At 43.0% G+C, this 19,649-nt stretch overlaps 1 protein-coding gene across 1 annotated transcript in view; it reads left to right on the top strand.

The window, feature by feature from the left end:
• Positions 1–19,649, top strand: part of DLGAP1 (DLG associated protein 1) — a 105,065-nt gene that overhangs the window by 69,503 nt on the left and 15,913 nt on the right. The window contains exons 5-6 of the mRNA XM_035124393.2: positions 3,290–3,663; positions 6,889–6,977. Of these exons, the coding sequence (XP_034980284.1) occupies positions 3,290–3,663; positions 6,889–6,977 (463 nt within the window). The remainder of the gene's footprint in view (positions 1–3,289; positions 3,664–6,888; positions 6,978–19,649) is intronic.

Below are 19,649 nucleotides of genomic sequence, written 5' to 3'. Positions count from 1 at the left end.
TAGTTGCTTACAATGTCTTTCCACCTGCATATTCTGACTATCATAATGATGGGCATATTGGAGGTTTAAAAATATTGGAGTTAATGTTTCTAGACTAGTTGAATTTATTCCCCATTTATGTTAATGTCTTTTTAACTATCATCCAGTTGAGGGAGGGGGTCCCATACTTTTCACCCCCTGGGGCTGAGCTGTTTTGTTCCCTTAATGGCCTGCCCATTGCCTAGTCCTACCTAGGCTATCACCTCACGAGGAAGCTATTCCAGGAATTAAAAGTGGGGGGGGGGAGATGTACATGTTTCTGTCAATTGTGTGTTTGTCAGTCTTATTTTTTGGCATCACCCAGTTGTGGAGTAACTACATAGTCTGTGACTCCAATATCATATTTTTTCTTTGCTTCCTGGGGAATGTACAACATGCTGAAACACACTTACAGTGCAACCTTTGTTATTAACGCTTGTTATTAACTATTAAGCGAGCCTGGAAGTAGTTTGCTCTTTTACTTCCTTCTGTGCTTTATGGTTGGCACTCCTTGTTTTAAATTCCTGTTCCATGACTAAGTGTTTTGCAACCATTAGTTGCTAAAAGAAACCCTCTCCCCTTTTTCCGTTGGGATAAATATTCTCCCATCAGGTAACAGAAGTGTGACAAAGGTTCCTCGTTAAGTCAAAGCTAATGTTTACATTGTCTTTCTTAATAAAGCTCAAACTAGATTTTTGAGCTATGAAGAAGGCAGAATCCTGGGCCAACAGAAATCTCCTCTCAAGCTCACTGAGTGCATGGCGGGGGGGGGGCAAGGCTGACAGGCATGGTAGCAGAGGCAAAGTCAAGTGTACCCCTCTCCCTTTTCAGCATTTGAAGGGCTGTTCCTAACCTCTTTTATCATTGCAACAACCACTGAAGCAGACTGCTGACGTTCTCAATTTATTAATTAGGAGATGCGGCAGAATAGTGAAGAAGTGGTATCTGAAGAAGTGTGCATGCACACGAAAGCTCATACCAAAATATAAACTTAGTTGGTCTTTAAGGTGCTACTGAAGGAATTTTTTTATTTTGCTTCGACTCAGACCAACACGGCTACCTACCTGTAACTAAAATTATGGTTCTTCAATTTGAGACCACATACCAAACTGAAGTGGAACCCAGTTTTCTCTGCTGAGGCTACCTGTTTCAGCCAAATCAATCTGGCTGGCATTTGTTTTGACCACCGTTGCCACCGTCTTCTCCCTATCCCGGGGAGTGATGTAAAACTCTTTTATTCTTTGCAGACTGCACATTGCCTTGCGGGACTTGGCAACTGCTGTTGGCCCAGAAACATAAAGTGTCAAGTTATCAAATCTTTTCTTCTTTTGGTCTCTGTGGTAAAACCCTGTTTTTTCCTCAAAATGTTGCAGTTAACATAAAACGAAATGCCTTTTAAAGAAGCGACATGTTGCCATGTCTCAAGTTGCTAGGCTCTTGGAGTGTTTGGAAATAAAACCGAAGCACGCAGTTCACTGGCTCACCACGAACACTTTAAGACCTCTAGTCAGCGCTGACATTTAGAAGCATGTGCTGAAGGCCGTGTCTTTAGCTTTGTTTTGTTGTAGTTTCAGCAAAGGAGTGGCAAGTAGTTTACATCATTTCCAGTAATGAAGAGCCTGGGGCTCTCCCCCCCCCCCCGCCCCACCTATGATTCCCAGCCTGTCTGTTTCTGCTGCACAAATGTGACTCCAGGAAAAGAAAGGTTTTGCATTAACTTGTTTCAAACAATCTTTCCTTTGTGCCTTTCCCCTCCCTGTTTCCTTGTTTTAGCATGTAAAATTTATTGAACATATTATTTATGAAAGCTAATCCATGCCTGATCATATCACTGGGAGGCTCTTTGGAGAATCTATTAGATTCACCTTTTTACGTCCTTTCCTTGTATTCTTGTCATAATAAATTTATAAACCAGGAAAACACTTTAGCAGCAGGAGGTGAGTTCAAAGCCACCTTTTGGGGAAAGATTACGTGGGTGGGAGAATGCATGCTAACTGCCAGAGTTCAAGGGCATCTTCTCTACTTTGGAATATTCGACCAAGGCTTTTGTAACAGGGAAAGTGTTGTGGAAGATGAAAATAGAAGTGGAAGGAGCATAATGTGGGAGACTCTTCAGAGAGTGCAGGAGACATTCAGAGAATGGAATTCAAAAATTGTCTGTATCTGGCCTTCACCTACATGGCATATTTTGAGTTGGAAATGGATATGCCTTTGTAATTAAAACAAATTTATGGCAATTTGCCTCATCTGCATATTTTTCCAGTTACAGCATTTAAGCTATCTGCTCACATGACTGATACCAGGTTGGTGTAGAATTCTAAGCCACCACATCACTCACAGGGAATTATGCATCTAAAGTTGCAATCCTGGACATATTTACATGGGAATAAACCCCATTGAACTCAATGAAACTGACATCTGAGTTCGTATTTTTAGGATTGCAATGCTGATAGCTTTTCTTCATAGTGCTCCATGGCTTGAATCCTGTTTTTGCAAGTTAAAGCATGACACATTCTGACAGTCTTACAACCCCCTTTCCCCAATAGTGGAGTTTCCTGCTAATTCATTGCCCAGTGTTCAAAAGTACTGCTGGGTCGTGATTTGTGTAATGTGTTATTTATGAATATGCAAAACTTAATTTTCCTTTTCAGCAATATATATATAGATGATGTCTATCAGAATTTAATTTGCACGCAAAAGGTGTAAATGCTGTGATTCAGAAATGGGGAATCGGTGACCTTTCAGGTGCTATTGGACTACAACTCCCATAATTCCTGACATTTAACTAAGTTCTTTGCTGCTAGGTCTTGAACCTAGTAATATCTTGGACTAGCCAATAAATAAGATGCTTCATTTCTAACACTGGAATCCTATTCATGTGTATTAAGAAGACCCATTGAGTTCAGCTGATTTGGAATGAAGGAAGCTGGAGTCCAATGACATCTAGAGGGGCACAGGTTAGCTACTCATAATCTAGAGGAAGGATTTTAATCATTGCGGCTTTCTCCCTTAATATCAACCAGTTATATGGGAATACAAGCAGCTGCTAAACCAAGGAAATGATGTATCTGTCTTTGGAACTTTTCATATGGTCAGATGCAAAATAAATAAATAAATTTAGGAATAATTTTGTTTCTTAAAATAGACTAGCAAAATTCTTTCTGATGTGAAGCTTGTTTGCTTTGAGTCAGTACTGTGGGTTTAAAATGGAGAAAGAGATTAACACCTTAGCTTTTCTACCTACATTATGATTTGTTTTCATTTTGTGTAGTTTCCTCTTGCATTACCACTTATAAGAAGACACCACCTCCTGTTCCGCCAAGAACCTCCACCAAACCTTTTATCTCCATCACAGCCCAGAGCAGCACGGAATCTGCTCAAGACGCCTACATGGACGGACATGGGCAAAGGGGAGATATTATCAGTCAGTCGGGACTTAGCAACTCTACAGAAAGCTTGGACAGTATGAAGGCACTGACAGCCGCTATTGAAGCAGCTAACGCACAGATCCATGGCCCTGCCAGCCAGCATATGGGCAACAACACTACTACTGTCACCACCACCACCACTGTTGCCACGGTTACTGCAGATGACAGGAAGAGAGATCATTTCAAGAAAAACAGATGTCTATCCATCGGAATACAGGTACAGATAAAATGCAGAGGCTTGCACCGTAACTGGTAGTGCCATTATTTGATCTCCAGAATAGTTCAGCTATTAATCCTTTTCCATTTCTGCTGTATTTTACATAACCCAAATAACTGCATCTGACATTACAAACCTTCAGGTTTGATTAACTAAACTTGAAGCATAAACTTGAAGCTGGGCATGTTTAGCCTGGAGAAGAGAAGGTTAAGGGGTGATATGATAGCCATGTTCAAATATATAAAAGGATGTCATATAGAGGAGGGAGAAAAGTTGTTTTCTGCTGCTGTAGAGAAGCAGACACGGAGCAATGGATTCAAACTACAAGAAAGAAAACATTAGGAAGAACTTCCTGACAGTAAGAGCTGTTCGGCAGTGGAATTTGCTGCTAAGGAGTGTGGTGGAGTCTCCTTCTTTGGAGGTCTTTAAGCGGAGGCTTGACGGCCATATGTCAGGAATGCTTTGATGGTGTTTCCTGCTTGGCAAGGGGTTGGACTGGATAGCCCTTGTGGTCTCTTCCAACTCTATGATTCTATGTAGGGATGTAGCGTGGTTTCTGGGATATATATATATTCTACTTATTTGAATTAGCACACAGAAGCCTAAAGCTCTGATTCATAACCCAGCAGGAGTCAGGAAAGCATGAATGAAATCACTGAAAGAGAATGTGTAAAACAATGATTTACACTGCACTGTCACCAGAGAAATGTTTTCAGCCAGTTTAGCTGAATTGTCACTGCTTATTCATGCATCACATAACAACTGTTACTCACTTGAATGCAGCAGCATTGTTCCATTTAGCTGTTAAATCAGCAGGGGAGGTCACAAGGATAAGATCTGTCTGATTCACCCTTGTTTAAAATAAATTAAACTTTCATCTGATCAGGGTCCCTTCCAACGCTTCAATTCTATGATTCTATGAAATGTGCAGGGACTAGCATTCTCTCCAAAGTGGCCAGCTGTAATGTCAGATGCAGTTTTCACCTGGGGAATGAAAGCATACAGGATTCTTCCCCTGCATTGTACAGTTGTAGTATTTTATTTATTCATTCATTCTCCCCCTCCCTGCCTCCAATTTCGTATCCAAAGTAACCTTGTATTAGAAATTAGGCTGGGAGAAAGGGGGGGAGGGCTCATCCACTCTTATATTTCCTCCAGTTTGTGATTTAAAGCTCCATGCCCAAGCACCCTTTCCCTTTTTCCTGTTTTGCTCCAGAGCTTTTCCAACGAAACCCCACTCTGTAAAGCTCAGCAGAGCAAATGTCAATCCACGGAAAACCCGAACTGATGTTTGCTCCAATTCAAAAGAGCAAGTTTTCATGGGAAAAGCTCCAGAGCAAAAACAAACAGACAAACAAAAACCTGGAAAGAGCAGGGCAAAGGAATAAGTGTGGATAAGCTCAGAGCCAAAGTCATTCAGTGAGTTTCATGGCTCAGTGAGGACTTGAATCTGGTCTCTCCAGTTCTAGTCTGGGACTCTAAGCACACTGGTACAGTGTGGAGGCAAATGGTTAGGGTCCTGGCTACGATGAAGAAGAATTCTTGCTTCCTTGGAGAAGCAACAGTTTAGTGAGCACAGTAACCACAGGACTGAACAAAGTGGGTGCTGAATGGTGCCCAGTTGTAAGGATGTGTTGTGGCCAAAATAATGCCAAAAAACCAAACCTAAAATATTGTGTCTGTTGTGAGTTATTAGGGGGGGAATTCTTTCAGCCTCGTCACACAAAAGGGGTGGTCTTGTTTGAAAAGATAGGATTGGGTAGATGGAACATTAAAGGGACAAATGGCTGGGGTAGTGAACTGCCCACAGGCATCACAGCCCAATTTTACCACTGAAGAGTAGCAGGGAGATCACAGGGATCAGAATTCATATCAGATGACTGAGGGAACTGTCAGCAGATGACTCATGGGGAAAGGTGAATATGTGTCTCAGGAAATGTAAGTTTAGACTTAATCCAATTACCAATAGAAAGGGACTCGTTGGAAGATGCTTTTTAACTAATAATTCTCATGTTGACTATTAACTAAATAAGTGTGTCAGCTTGCCTTAGATGTGGTAAAATACTCATAATTCCAGGCCATTTGCAGAGTTTCAGCTAAGCCAAGCTTTACAGTAGCAAACAAGTGACAACACTCAAAAGAAGGAAGTAGAAAAAACTCTATTGCCATTAAAAATAGCACAGCACCAGCCCTTTCATTAAAAGCAGTCAGTTCCCAAAAGCCTGTTGGATAAGAAAGTCTTCATTCGCCTGCCTGTGGAAGAACAACAAGCAGGGAGCCAGTCTTACTTCTCCAGAGAAAGCAGCCACTGAGAAGGCCTTCCCAGAATTTGGAAGCAGCAGAGTGGAGGAAATAAGTTTTCAGAAAGGTACCAGGCAGTGTAATGCTTGGTCACTGTTTTAAGGATCCTGCTACAAGTTCTGTACAGTCGAGACAAACCAGCAATGGGTCTGGATTTTAGGGGTCTTTGGGCAAGGCACCCTGAGCTCAGTGAGTTTACCTCAGGCATAGGCAAACTCCGGCCCTCCAGATGTTTTGAGACTACAATTCCCATCATCCCTGACCACTGGTCCTGTTAGCTAGGGATGGTGGGAATTGTAGTTCCAAAACATCTGGAGGGCCGGAGTTTGCTTAGGCCTGGTTTACCTCATCACTGCCAGTACTGACAGCTCCTGCTCCTGCTCCTCCTCCACATCATTTCTGTCACATGCTTGCCTGCCAGAACAAATGAGCACTTCAACAAACAATATACAGGGTAGTGATATACTAGCAAAATGCAAAGTGTGACAGAGCAAATGAGCAAGCAGGCAATGTCAGCTACTCCTCCTCTTTTTCCTCACTGCTGTTTTTTGCTTCTTTATTTCCCCTTGGTCAGAGTAAGAAGCAGGTGAATGCACAGGTTGCAATGGTGAAGCAGCAGTTCTAGTGAGCTCTTGTCAGTAGGGCCCTGCTGTGGTGTCGGCCTTCAGCAGGTGTTCAACCATACTGCCTCTTGACACAGATAAGGATAATGAATGAAGATGCTATTAGATCTTCTGGAGGTGCTATTGGAGCATGACAAGGAGGGCTACTCCAAAGTTTTCATAGATTTCAGCCAATCTGGTGCAGAGATCCTTAAAAGGAATTGTAATGATGCTTTGAGGGGAAAGTGCTGAAACACATCAAAGCCCTTCAATAATAATATGCACAAGCCATAATTCTGTTTGCATTTTGTTATTCTATTAGGTTGATGGAGAGGAATCTTCTAGCTCAAGCGAAAACAGAGCAACCAGTAAGTTCCAATCCATAGGTGTTCAAGTAGAGGAGGAGAAGTGGTAAGCAAAATATTAATTTGATATTTTACAGTCCACTGTCTTTTCAGTAATGCTGATGGTGTGGGAAGCAATTTAATGTTGGTGTTAAATTACACAAACACATTAATCAACTGTGCTTTCATAAGACGGTGGGTTTTTGATGGACATTCTTTAATATGTGCATCCTTGGCAAAAGCAAGTAGTGACATGATCCTAAGGTAAAATAAAGAAACAAAGACACAACAAACATAATGAAAGCCCACTGTAGCCCTTCCCAAATGAAATCTATACTGTATTTTCCCATGTATAAGATGAGGTTTTTAAAATTAAATATGATTATTAAAAATTGGGGGTCGTCTTATACACAGATAATGCAGAGCGGGGACGTTTGATTGGTAGCAGCCGCGAGCAGGAGATGTAATCAGCAATTGGCCGGGTGGTTGGTGGTCTGCTGGCGATTGGCTGCTGCTGCGGCAAGTGGTCTGCTGGCGATTGGCTGCTGCTGCGGCAAGTGGATGGCCGATTGGCGGTTGTTGGCAGCAAGTGGGCAGATGATTGGTGGCTTTGTTGAGGCGTGTGATTGGCAGTGGTGGTCAGGCAGGTAAGCGATTATTGGCAAACCCCCCCCCCCCCAAAAAAAGCTCAACAACTCTGGGCAATCCTCCCCCAAAAAGCTCAAAAACTCTGGGCAATCCCCCCCCCAAAAAAAATAGGGGTCGTCTTATACACAGGGGCGTGTTATACACGGAAAAAATACGGTGTGTGTGCATACACACACACACACTCAGTTAGCAGTATGATATGGGCTATGTCACCCATTCTTTTTGGCTTAGGGGGTAGGGCAAGTAAGGTTGTGCAACATTATAGGGTGTTGAGAAAGTGAAAGTGGATAATCTTTTCATGCTGTCCCATAATGTTAGAAACCTGGCTTATTCAAGGAAACTAAAGGGTAGGAGATTACAAACAGGGAAAATAAAGTACTTCATCACAAATGGCATAGCCAAGCTATAAAATTTGCTGCTACAAGATGTGGATATGGCTACTAACTTGGTTGGCTTTCAAAGGGGATTACTGTACTGTAGATATATTCTTGTACGAAAATGCTATCAGTGGACACTAGTATGTATGTTTCCTCTAGGATCAGAGGCAAGTATGCCTTGGAAACTAGTGTCTGTGGGGCATGACAGCAGGAAAGAGCTCATGTACTCATGCCTTGCTTGTGGGCTTCCCATCGGCATTTGGTTCTCCACTGTGAGAAACAGGAAACAGGACTAGACAGGCCTTTGCTCTGACCCAGCAGGCCTGTTCTTGTGTTCTTTGTATTGCTATTTATAACGTTTTAAGTAATGAATTCAAGAAGCGAGAGTTGCCTTTTGGGCCCTTTAAAATGATTTGTTTTTATACAGTCTCTTTAAAGAGTTGTGATTTTAGATAGTGGTGATAAACAGGGGATTTAGTGCTATAATTAAGCACAGAGACAAATTGTAACCAGCCGTGTACTTCCATAAGGGAACTACTGATTGATGAGGGACTGAAGCTGGCTTGTCAGAAGATGAGCTCCTCCGGTACACAGAGAGCTTATCATTGCCACTTAGGTGTCTCATGCATTTTGTTAGCACAGCAGAATGAATTTAAATCACTGTCGCTTAAAATAATAGACTTGTAAATGGAATGTATTTTCCTTGCCTCAAATCAAACATGTGCAGGCAGACACAGCACAAGGCCACTTTGGGTGCATATTTAATAAAGGAAATATGTTAGAAACCCTCGCTGTTTCAATACAGTCATATACTGATCAGGTAGCTTGCTATTATGCACAAAGCTGCCAATAGGGACTTGTTTTGAGCCAGCATTTATCTCCAGAATCTGCTTTAAGTGTTGGGCTCTGCCCTAGGACATGTGTAGAATTCATGTGCACCTCCTACCCCAGTAATGACAACCAGACTCCATCAATATGGGTCCAGAGAGAATGGCTTTCAGGTTGCCTTTGGTCCAAACACAACCGTGTTTAGAAAATCACTATGTAAATCACCAAACAGAAGCAAGGGAGGAAACAGGTTACTGTAACCAAGGCATTTGCAGTCTAACTTTAGGGTTCAGGTAGGTAGCCGTGTTGGTCTTATTTTAACTTTAGGGTAACAATGTTTGAAAATGAACAAATGCAATCATTTCACAGGCTTTGCCATTTTTAGTTTTCAACTTGGTGACAAGGGCTGCTTTATCACATCTTCTTAGCCTCTGTTCTTCTTTTGAGGGATTTCAGCAATATGGTGTATGTTCATTCTGTGGCTTTGTACATTTCCCCTTTCACTTTTAAGGCACTTTAAGTGTAAGTGTAATGCCCATGCAGTGGAACACTGCCTCAACCCACATGCACCATCACACCTACCTTGTGTATGACGGGATGCTGTTTACTGTACATACGACTGAGCACTGAAATACTTAAACAGAAATGTGGGAGGTTCCCAGTGCCAGCCCAATATATTTTGGCACCTGAGATGGACTCCAAAATGGCATCCTCCTTCCTGCCAGGGAAGAAGAGTTGAGGGAAGATTTACATTGGGGAAAGAAAGATCAAACATCAGGATCTGCTGCCTTGGTGGACCCTGATGCCTAAGGCAGTTTCATCAGCTTGCCTCATGGGTGGGCCGGGCCTGGAGGTTCCTGTGTTACTGATCTTCAGCCTGGAAATGAAAGTATTTAGCTAGTTAGTTTATTAGTTAGTTTATTGTTACGGTACTCAACCAGCATACACATATATACATAAAACAATCCAAAATACAATTTAAAATATAAGCAATGAATATAAACCATTTTAACCATTATAAAAATTATTAGATAAAAGAAGGTATCACTACTTGGGAGGGTACAACAAATTTTTGGGCACTACTAACTAGGTCGGCTCGGATTTTTAGGGCTCTGGCACAGAACTTGGCTACCTTTGCTGTCACATTAGAGTTGGCATCTGAAAGAAGCCACTCTATACAGAAATTGTCCGAGCGTCCAGGAAGCTCAGCCAGTATTTTAGATGCTACAGGCTAGCCTACATCTGGCTGCCTAAAAACTGATTCCTAAGTCTATCTTTTGAAGATGATGTGGAGGTGATATCATCATGATTTGATTCCACCCTTCCACCTTAATTTTCATATACAGGTATTACAGATGAAAAACAAGTTTTTTCTTAGCTCATTTTGACTTCCCCTTCCCCAAAGTAGTACACAAGAACATAAGAAGAGCCTGCTGAATCACGGCAATGGCCCATCTAATCCAGCATCGTGTTCTCACAGTGGACATGAGAGCAACAGCACTTTGTCTGCCTGGGGCTCCCAGCAACTAGTATTCAGAGCCATAGTAATATAACAGCCGTGAGTTTGCTCTAGACTTCCTTTGCCATGATACACAGCCTTTTGCTGAAGGCAAGAAGAAGAAGAGTAAGCCTTCAGAAGAATTGGTTAAGATGAGTATGGCAAGCTCTATTGATGGTTAAAAAAAGAAAGAAAGAAATTACATAATGGATTTCATTTATATTCTCCCATGCCTTCAGAGCTGGAGGTGTACATAGTTTTCTCCCTCACCACGATCCTGTGAGGAAGATTAAGCTGAGAGATAATGGATGACTCATGGTCATCCAGTTACCTTCATAGCTGAGTGGAGATTTGAACTGTGTGTGGGGGATTTCCAAATGATCCATTTATTGAGCATTCATTCTGTTTCATTTGTGTGTAGAGGTTAGATGGCATTTCACCAGATTTCCAGTGCATGATCCTATCATTTTCCTTCTCACAAAAGCATCTGATCTTTTGAAGAAGCAGGTTGGTCGCAAAAGACCATCCAATAAATTATAATGGTGACGTCTCAATAAATTATAATTGTGCACCCTGAATGTGATTGGAACCCACCTTAAAATAGCAACTGTCTGGAAGTTCCCTGAATCTTCCCAGACCTAGTCTAACACTATATAATCACTACATCACAGTTTAGGAAACTCATCTTTTCAAAAGGTAAGCAAAAATGTTGGCCATTGTATGATCACCCACATGTGATCATCTGGGACTCTTTATATTTCTTCTTCTCTTCTCATTTACTTTTTGTTTTCTTGCTGACTCTTTGTTATGTTTTAATATATATTTTAAGTTAAAAATTAGGTGGTTTGTTTGTTTGTTTAAAAAAAACACCTTGCTTGGGACAAAAGAACATCTCTGATGAAAAATGTTGGTAGTCTTCCACTGAACAACACTTACATGATTTCTTGTATATACTGATTCAATCATAAGAGTAAATCTGTCAAAATGTGACCTGTTACCTTCTTGCATATCGCCTCTTTGTTGAAGCTTGTACGTCTGCAGTCTGAGTTCATTAGATGATAAATTATTACTACCAGCTACAAGTTATCTGGGTATAAATACCTTCTATCAAGTTGCAGACTTTTCCCACTGCCATGTATTTCAGAGAAATAAGAGTTATCTCAACACTTGAAATGTAAACAATTTAACAGTGTTTTACCACATAAATACTTTTTTAAAAATCTCTGTGAAAGTGAGATAGTTATGACTAGCTGGTACCATATTTTGAAAGGAGTTATTTACAGCATACCCCTTATGTACTTTTGCACTGACAAATTTATCTATTTATTCCATTCATATCCTGCTTTCAGGGTAGATGGCAGCTAACAGATTGAGATTGAATCCTGACAAGACAGAAGTACTGTTTGTGGGGGACAGGAGGCGGGCAGGTGTGGAGGACTCCCTGGTCCTGAATGGGGTAACTGTGCCCCTGAAGGACCAGGTGCACAGCCTGGGAGTCATGTTGGACTCACAGCTGTCCATGGAGGCGCAGGTCAATTCTGTGTCCAGGGCAGCTGTTTATCAGCTCCATCTGGTACGCAGGCTGAGACCCTACCTGCCCACAGACTGTCTCGCCAGAGTGGTGCATGCTCTAGTTATCTCTCGCTTGGACTACTGCGATGCGCTCTACGTGGGGCTACCTTTGAAGGTGACCCGGAAACTACAACTAATCCAGAATGCGGCAGCTAAACTGGTGACTGGGAGCAGCCGCCGAGACCACATAACACCGGTCCTGAAAGACCTACATTGGCTCCCAGTACATTTCCGAGCACAATTCAAAGTGTTGGTGCTGACCTTTAAAGCCCTAAATAGCCTCGGTCCAGTATACCTGAAGGAGCGTCTCAATCCCCATCGTTCTGCCCGGACACTGAGGTCCAGTGCCGAGGGCCTTCTGGCAGTTCCCTCGCTACGAGAAGCCAAGTTGCAGGGAACCAGGCAGAGGGCCTTCTCGGTAGTGGCACCCACCCTGCGGCATGCCCTCCCACCAGAGGTCAAAGAGAACAACAATTACCAGACCTTTAGAAGGCATCTTTAGGGAAGCTTTTAATGTTTGATGGATTTCTGTATTTTAATATTTTGTTGGAAGCTGCCCAGAGTGGCTGGGGGAACCCGGCCAGATGGGCGGGGTATAAATAATAAATTATTATTATTATTATTATTTCAACTATCCTGGGCCTTCAAGACAACTTGAGTTCCCACTGACCCTCAGTGCTTCCATTTCAGTGGCACATACTTCAAACTGACTGTGCTTAGAATCACAGCATGGCACCCCGAACCAACTGAACTATCTAGGCTGAACCCTAAACACAGTCCCAAAGGTTTCTAAGGTGCTTATGTGTGCTTAGCAGTCCAATCTTACAGTCTAGTCCTCAAAAGTAAGTCTCAGTGATTTGGTGGAAATGCTAGTACAGTAGGTATGTTCATAGTATATTATTCCCTGTTTGTTAATAAACTGGGCCACACAGCTGAGGATAGAGAGGTAAGCCTCCCCTCCTTGCATGCTCTGATCCTGATAAAAATCAGGATACACATATCACATGAGCCCTTTATTTTTATTTTTAAAACACACACATCTGCTGGTGTTTTTAATTCTGCATTTAGCATCGCATCTAGTTTGGCCCTCAGCTACATCAAATGAAAGAACTGTAGACATCTCAGCAGCTTGCAAATCTTTCACCAACTGAGGTTTCCCCAATAAAAAGTTTTGCATTACCTGTTTTGTTTCTCTCATTACCTGGTATCAATCCAGCAACAACCGTCTGTTCTAAGTAGTAATGAAGCAGGCTGATCCTACCCTCCAGTCCAATTCCTACTTGCCATCTGTAAGATCAGTTCAGTTCAAATGTATTTGTTTCAGCTATAAGCCATAGCCAGTTTACATAAATTTGTACATAATTAAAATTTCAAGGTAACAAGATAAACAGTGTATAATTAATACAATCAAAACCATCTGCAAGTTGTTCAGCACCTGTTGTGCAAAGGAAAATCTCCTTTCACTAAAAATGTAAACAAGGTTCTCAAAAGGGATACAAAAGGAGAGGCAGAGAACTAAATACATGCAAATAAACCAGCGGCTGCTGTTCAGAACAGACGCTGTATTGTGTTGTGTACTGGTTCAGCCAGTCTACAGTTTCATGGTTTTGTGCACCTTAGGCCAGGTAACTGTCATAGTTCTCTGAGGGTGTAATTATTACACCTTGTTCCTGCAGGGCACAAATGAGCACAAAGCGACTGAGGTTTAACGCACGTAAGCAAGGAAACTGAGGGACCTTCCCCTAAGAACTATTTATGTGCTGTTTATGCCATGGCTAGCTCCAGCTTTCAGGGGGACATGGCTGACACCCTCTACTTCCCATCCCTGCTGCTGGGCGCATACCCCCTCTCCCCTTTCCCCTCTCCTTGCTGAGCACCTGACCTTTCCCCCTTCCTCTTAAAGATATTGGAAGGCTGGACTGTGATAGGCTTATTGGGCAGCCCAGCAATGGGGTGGGATGCGATGGGGAACGTGGCAGCAACGAATCCCAGGAAAGCCAAGTGCTGGGCTACTGTTCCTTTCTACATTAAGCAGCCACTTGAATTCCCTCACCATTGGCCTCAGCGTAGGATTGCTCAGGAACAATTCTAGATCAGGGAGCAAGTCACTGTGGAGCAATTCAAATAGCAGCTTGTAAGTAGCAGCAGCTGTCTGATTCTTATTCAGCTGCTCAAATGTCTTATTCTTTAGCCATAAAATGGCAATAACAGTGTAGGATGGGCATCTTAGAAGTGGCTGGAGGACTGCTGCTTTCTTGGAGTATAAATTAATGAGCAAAGGAGCTCTGAACGTTATGGTTGCCAAGGCAGTGCATCTGAAGACAATGTCATTGAACTCCCATTCCTTTGAACTATTTAGCTGTAATGATGTTTCATTAATCTCCACTGTAGATCCCTGCTTCTTTTGAAGGCATATATGTTTACACAGGCCAGTGCCAAGAGTAGTCCACCCAGCAAGGTTGCACCACAGAGCTGTCTAAATAAACATAAAGGAACAAAAAAAAAACTAGGTCACTCATTATTATGTGCTGAACAAAAACTTCTTTGATAATACTAATTTAGCCTTAGAACAGAGTGAGAGAGAGGGTGTATCCCTGAACTTTAAAATGCAGTGTATCATCCCCTCCTTAAAGCAGAGCTTTATAGTTTCACAACTGAGTTGTTGCGGTTTAATGAAAAATCAGAATGCCCAGTTCTGCAATGTACATGCATGTATGCCAAGAAAGCAGCCCCCAAGACCTCGTTCCTATGTTGTTTTTCGAACATGATTATTAACCTCTGTAAGAATAGGTGCTGTGAGAAGGAACCCCTGAATGGCTTACTCAGAAACTATGTGTTTGAACTTGTCAAACAGAAAAAGACTGTGAGATATACAACGGGGGAGGGGGCACAAAGAGAGTTCATTTTACGTGAGAGGCATTGCATGCACACCGATTCTTTTAAGATTGCTGTTATTAAAGAAACATAATTGTTCCCTGAGTTTTCATGCCACCTATGGATCCTGGGAAGGAGGAGGGGGTGCAGCGTTAGCAGCACACCACAAATACGAGCGACACGAAACAAAGAGAAGCCTCCTACGCCAAACCTGAGGCGTGTCTGTGCAAATAGAAGTTACATCATCTATTTTTGCACTACTTGACACTGTGCTTCAAAGCATGCAGCAGCATGGTAAAGGCTTCAGTCTATGTTATTGAGCAGGGGGGGGGGCTGAGTTTGTGTATGTCAGATACATTTATTCTGCTGAAAACAGCTTTGCTGCCAGAGATTTCCCTTGCCTTGTACAATACTGATCCGTAACTCCTTCCTCCCCACCACCATGGCTCATTGCTCATTGCTCCATGTTTACAACAGCTCTAAAGATCCACATTCCTGGCCCCTGCTCTTTTGCCCTGTGAAATTAACGTTTGAAGTCTGTCAATACTGCTTTTCATCAGCAGGATGAGTCATGCCTCAAAGGAGGCAAAGCTTTCTTTTGGGCCTGCTGCCACTTATCATTGTACTCTTTCTCTAGAGTCTAGAACTAAACAGCCAGGTTATCTATCCCTTATCAGCACTGCCTCTTTGTCCCACCTAGCCAGCCTGGAATTTCTCCATAGAGCTAAAACAAGTTGAGAAGGAAGAAACATGCAGTACTTCTATGTCACACTTCTCCTGTTGCAGGTGAAAATGGCCTGTTCCAGGAAAACTTACCCGTGTTTTGCACTGCAACTTCCTTCTCCTTTTGAATACCGTATGTGATTTAAATAAGGGCAAATGGAAGAAACACATTCTATCTACCAAAGCACTTCACTGAAATAAGAGCAATTTCAGCCTTTGGATAACATCAGTACCTACTTGCTGGATCATCACCTTGTCGTGGTGAGTGGGCTTGCATGTTCCTATGACCCCTGTGAGCGAAGCCATCGGGAATCTCATACTCCTAGCAGGGTCACCCAAGGTGGTAAAGTCAAAGGGAAGGAGCTAGACAAAGAATGATCCAAGAAGTCCTCAATGGCAGAACAGGCGGATGATAACAAGCGGTATGTTACAACAGCTGTGAAGGCGGATAAAGGCTGCAGCAGATAGGAATCTACCAGTTTGTGGTGACTACTTCATGCCATCGGAACAGAGCCCTACTGTGAAGACTGTACGTTGGTCAGAGTGCACTGATCTACACGCATAAAACAAAATCATGCACAGGCGTCTTCCGAAAACCCAACCCAAACCCCAAAAGTCCCACGGCGATCGGCAAATGGTAACGGGGGCAGGATCGTGAAATCTGGAAGCCCCTAGTCATGAACCGGCACATGGGTGGTGGATACAGATTCAGTCATTCTGACTCAAGAAACGAGGCAGTTGAGCAGCTCGGCAGCTGTATCCATGACTGAGCAGCCTTTTAGGATCCACTCTGCTCACCCCGAAAAGGGGGAGGGGCTAGAAAAGGTGCCCTAAACATAGTCTGCCTCCCTTTTCCCCTGAGTGGAGTCACCAGTGGGTCACCACCTAGCGGTCGTAAAAGACAATTGAACTTTGGAACATGGAATATACAGACTTTGTCAGATAACACAGACAGCAAGCGTCCTGAACGCAGAACTGCCATCATTGCAAGAGAGCTGCGACATTTTAACATCAATATTGCAGCACTTCAAGAGACCCGAAGAGCAGGCGAGGGACAACTGAAGGAAGAACAAGGAGGCTACACATTCTTCTGGAAAGGTCTATCTGAACAAGAACATCGAATACATGGGGTAGGCTTCGCTATCAAAAATGACCTTGTGAAGCTCCTGTCAGAAGTCCCTAGCAGCATTAATGGGCGACTCTCAACCCTTTGAATAAAGCTCTCCAAAAACCAACAGGCTACTATTATAAGCGCTTATGCACCAACACTGGATGCCGAGGAAGACATTAAAGAAAATTTTTACTCTCAGCTGGATATCGTCCTATAAGAGACACCTAAGGAAGATAAGTGAACTATTCACAGTGAGATCAGGTGTTAAACAGGGTTGTGTTATTGCCCCAACTCTATTCATTATTTTCATTGCCATGATCCTACACTTTGTCGACGGGAAACTCCCGACCGGAGTAGAAATCATATATCGAACAGATGGAAAGCTCTTCAATCTGAACAGGCTGAAAGCAAAAAGTAAGGTTACTGTAACTTCCGTCATAGAGCTTCTGTATGCTGATGACAACATAGTGTGTGCACGCTCAGAGGATGACCTCCAAACCATCCTAAATATCTGTGCAGAAGCTTACGAAAAGCTTACGAATAGATTGTTGTGTTTTATTCTTCTGTTGGGAGCCGCCCAGAGTGGCTGGGGAGACCCGGCCAGATGGGCGGGGTATAAATAATATATTATTATTATTATTATTATTATTATTATTAGCCTATCACTCAACATCCAAAAAACCAAAGTGCTGCACCAACAAGTACAAAATAACCCCTCTGCAGCGCCACAAATCCAACTCAGTGGTGTAACGCTGGAAAATGCTGATCACTTCTTCTACCTAGGCAGTTACCTTTCCACAAGGGCCAACATTGATGCTGAAATCCAGCATCGCCTGAGCTCTGCGAGTGCGGCTTTCTCCCGATTGAAGTGCAGAGTGTTTGAGGACTGGGACATTCACAGGGAAACCAAACTGCTTGTTTACAAAGCTATTGTACTACCAACCTTACTATATGCTTGTGAAACATGGACCACTTATAAACACCATCTCCAACTCCTCAAAAGATTCCATCAACGGTGTTTCCGAAAAATTTTACACATCACTTGGGAAGACAGGTGAACTAATATCAGTGTACTGGAAGAAGCAAAGATCACAAGTGTTGAAGCAATGATTCTTCAACATCAACTTCGTTGGACTGGTCATGTTGTGCAGATCGTCTTCCAAAGCAACTACTCTATTCCGAACTTAAAAATGGAAAGCGTAATGCTGGTGGTCAACAAAAGAGGTTGAAAGACTGTCTCAAGGCAAATCTTAAAAGATGTAGTATCAACACTGACAACTGGGAAACACTGGCCTGCGAGCGCTCCAGTTGGAGAACAGCCTTTACCAAAGGTGTCACGGGCTTTGAAGAAACTCTATCTCAGGACGCAAGGGAGAAACGTGCTAAGAGGAAGGCACACTTGGCAAATCCACACCGTGATCAACTCCCGCCTGGAAACCAATGTCCCCACTGCGGAAGGATGTGTGGGTCCAGAATTGGCCTCCACAGTCACTTACGGACCCATTGTTAGAATTGTGTTTATGGAAGACAATCTTACTCGGCTACGAGTGATCACGAAAGAAAGAAAGAAAGAAAGAACATCAATGTTCAAATGAAAAATTAAAATGAGCAGAGGTGCTAGAGTTTCTTCTGTGCCCAGAACCAAACAAATCACAGCAAAGAGAGAATGTTCTGTGTAAGATGCCACACACACACATTTAACACTGGCTGTCAGAAAAGTCAGAGTACTTTATTTATTTTTAGAACTTATATCCTGCCCTTCACCCTAGGACCTCAGGGTAGGTTACAACAATAAATATATAAAACCATAGACAGTAAAACAATAAAAACTATCATCACTGATAAAATGAAAGCAATTTGTCAACACCTAGGATTTAGGCGGCCTCCCAGCATCAAAATGCCTGTTGAAAAAGGTGGGGCTTCAGCTGGCACCTATAACTGAACAGTGTTGGAGCCATGGCAAGCCTTCACCAACCTGATGCCCTCCAGCTTGGGCTGATGGGAGTTGGGCTCAAGAGATCTGGAAGGCACCAGGCTGAAGAAGGCTACTCTGGGGGGAAGTGTATCCATAGACAGGGAGCTATTGACTGAGGAGGCCTTCTGCACAGTGGGGTGGAGAGTGTAATCTTCATAGCTGTCATTTTGCACTAACAATGGCAGAGCATTCATGTGGGGAAGCAGGTCAGTACTCCCAGGGGCGTAGGAAGGGTGGGGCGATAGGGGTGCTCCGCCCCGGGCAGGGTGCCATTGTGGCTGCCCCCGCCCACCCGTGCTGGGTGTCCTGCCCCCGCAATGTGCACCACACCCCCAGAACGCGTGCCAACCCCGCCTGCTCTCTGCCCCCGGTGCCGAAGTATGAAGCTCCGCTACTGAGTACTCCAATGTACTCCTGAGTTCTTCTTGGCCGACTTCAGGAGAAACCAAACAGAAAGCTAAGGTTTGGAGAAAGGTAGAGATCCATGTTTTATCCTGGCAAAAGGTGTTTAAACCCTTTCCCTGATAAAATCCCACACATACACACAAGCTGCTAAAAGGATTAACATCTGATATGCTGGGAAGTCCAAGAGGAACATCACTGTGACCAGACTGAAACTTACGGTACTTCCACACGAGAGTTTATTGCGGGCTCAGTGCTGCTCATGAATGCAGGACTTTTGCTGTGTCGACACATCATGTTCATTAAAACACAATCCCATGTCTTTGTTCCCTGTTTAATCCGGATTTGCCATTTCCGTGAAAAATCGCAACATGTTGAAACAAAAAACTAACACGGGAATGATAGATCCAACTTAAATGGGGAGCAAACGTGAGATGGCATTTTGATGAGGGTGATATTGTGTAGCCACTGCAGAAACGTGGCATGCATCAACAACACCAAGTCCACAATAAACTGCCATGTGGAAATGCCCTTAGCTACATGTACTGCCTTTATTTTTTATTTTTTATTTTTAAATTTATTTTTATTAAAGGTTTTCTCAGTTTACAAAGACATGGGCAGTGTCTCTCATAGCATTTTTACAGATCAGTTTCAATTGTTGAGACATTGGGGAGGAAAAGGGGGAGAGCGGTAGATAAGGGAAGGGGGTGGGGGTAGTGTGACAATGTTTC

The sequence above is a fragment of the Zootoca vivipara genome, chromosome 8, assembly GCF_963506605.1.
Source record: "Zootoca vivipara chromosome 8, rZooViv1.1, whole genome shotgun sequence".
Taxonomy (NCBI): Eukaryota; Metazoa; Chordata; class Lepidosauria; order Squamata; family Lacertidae; genus Zootoca; species Zootoca vivipara.
This window is presented reverse-complemented; position numbering and strand designations above follow the sequence as displayed.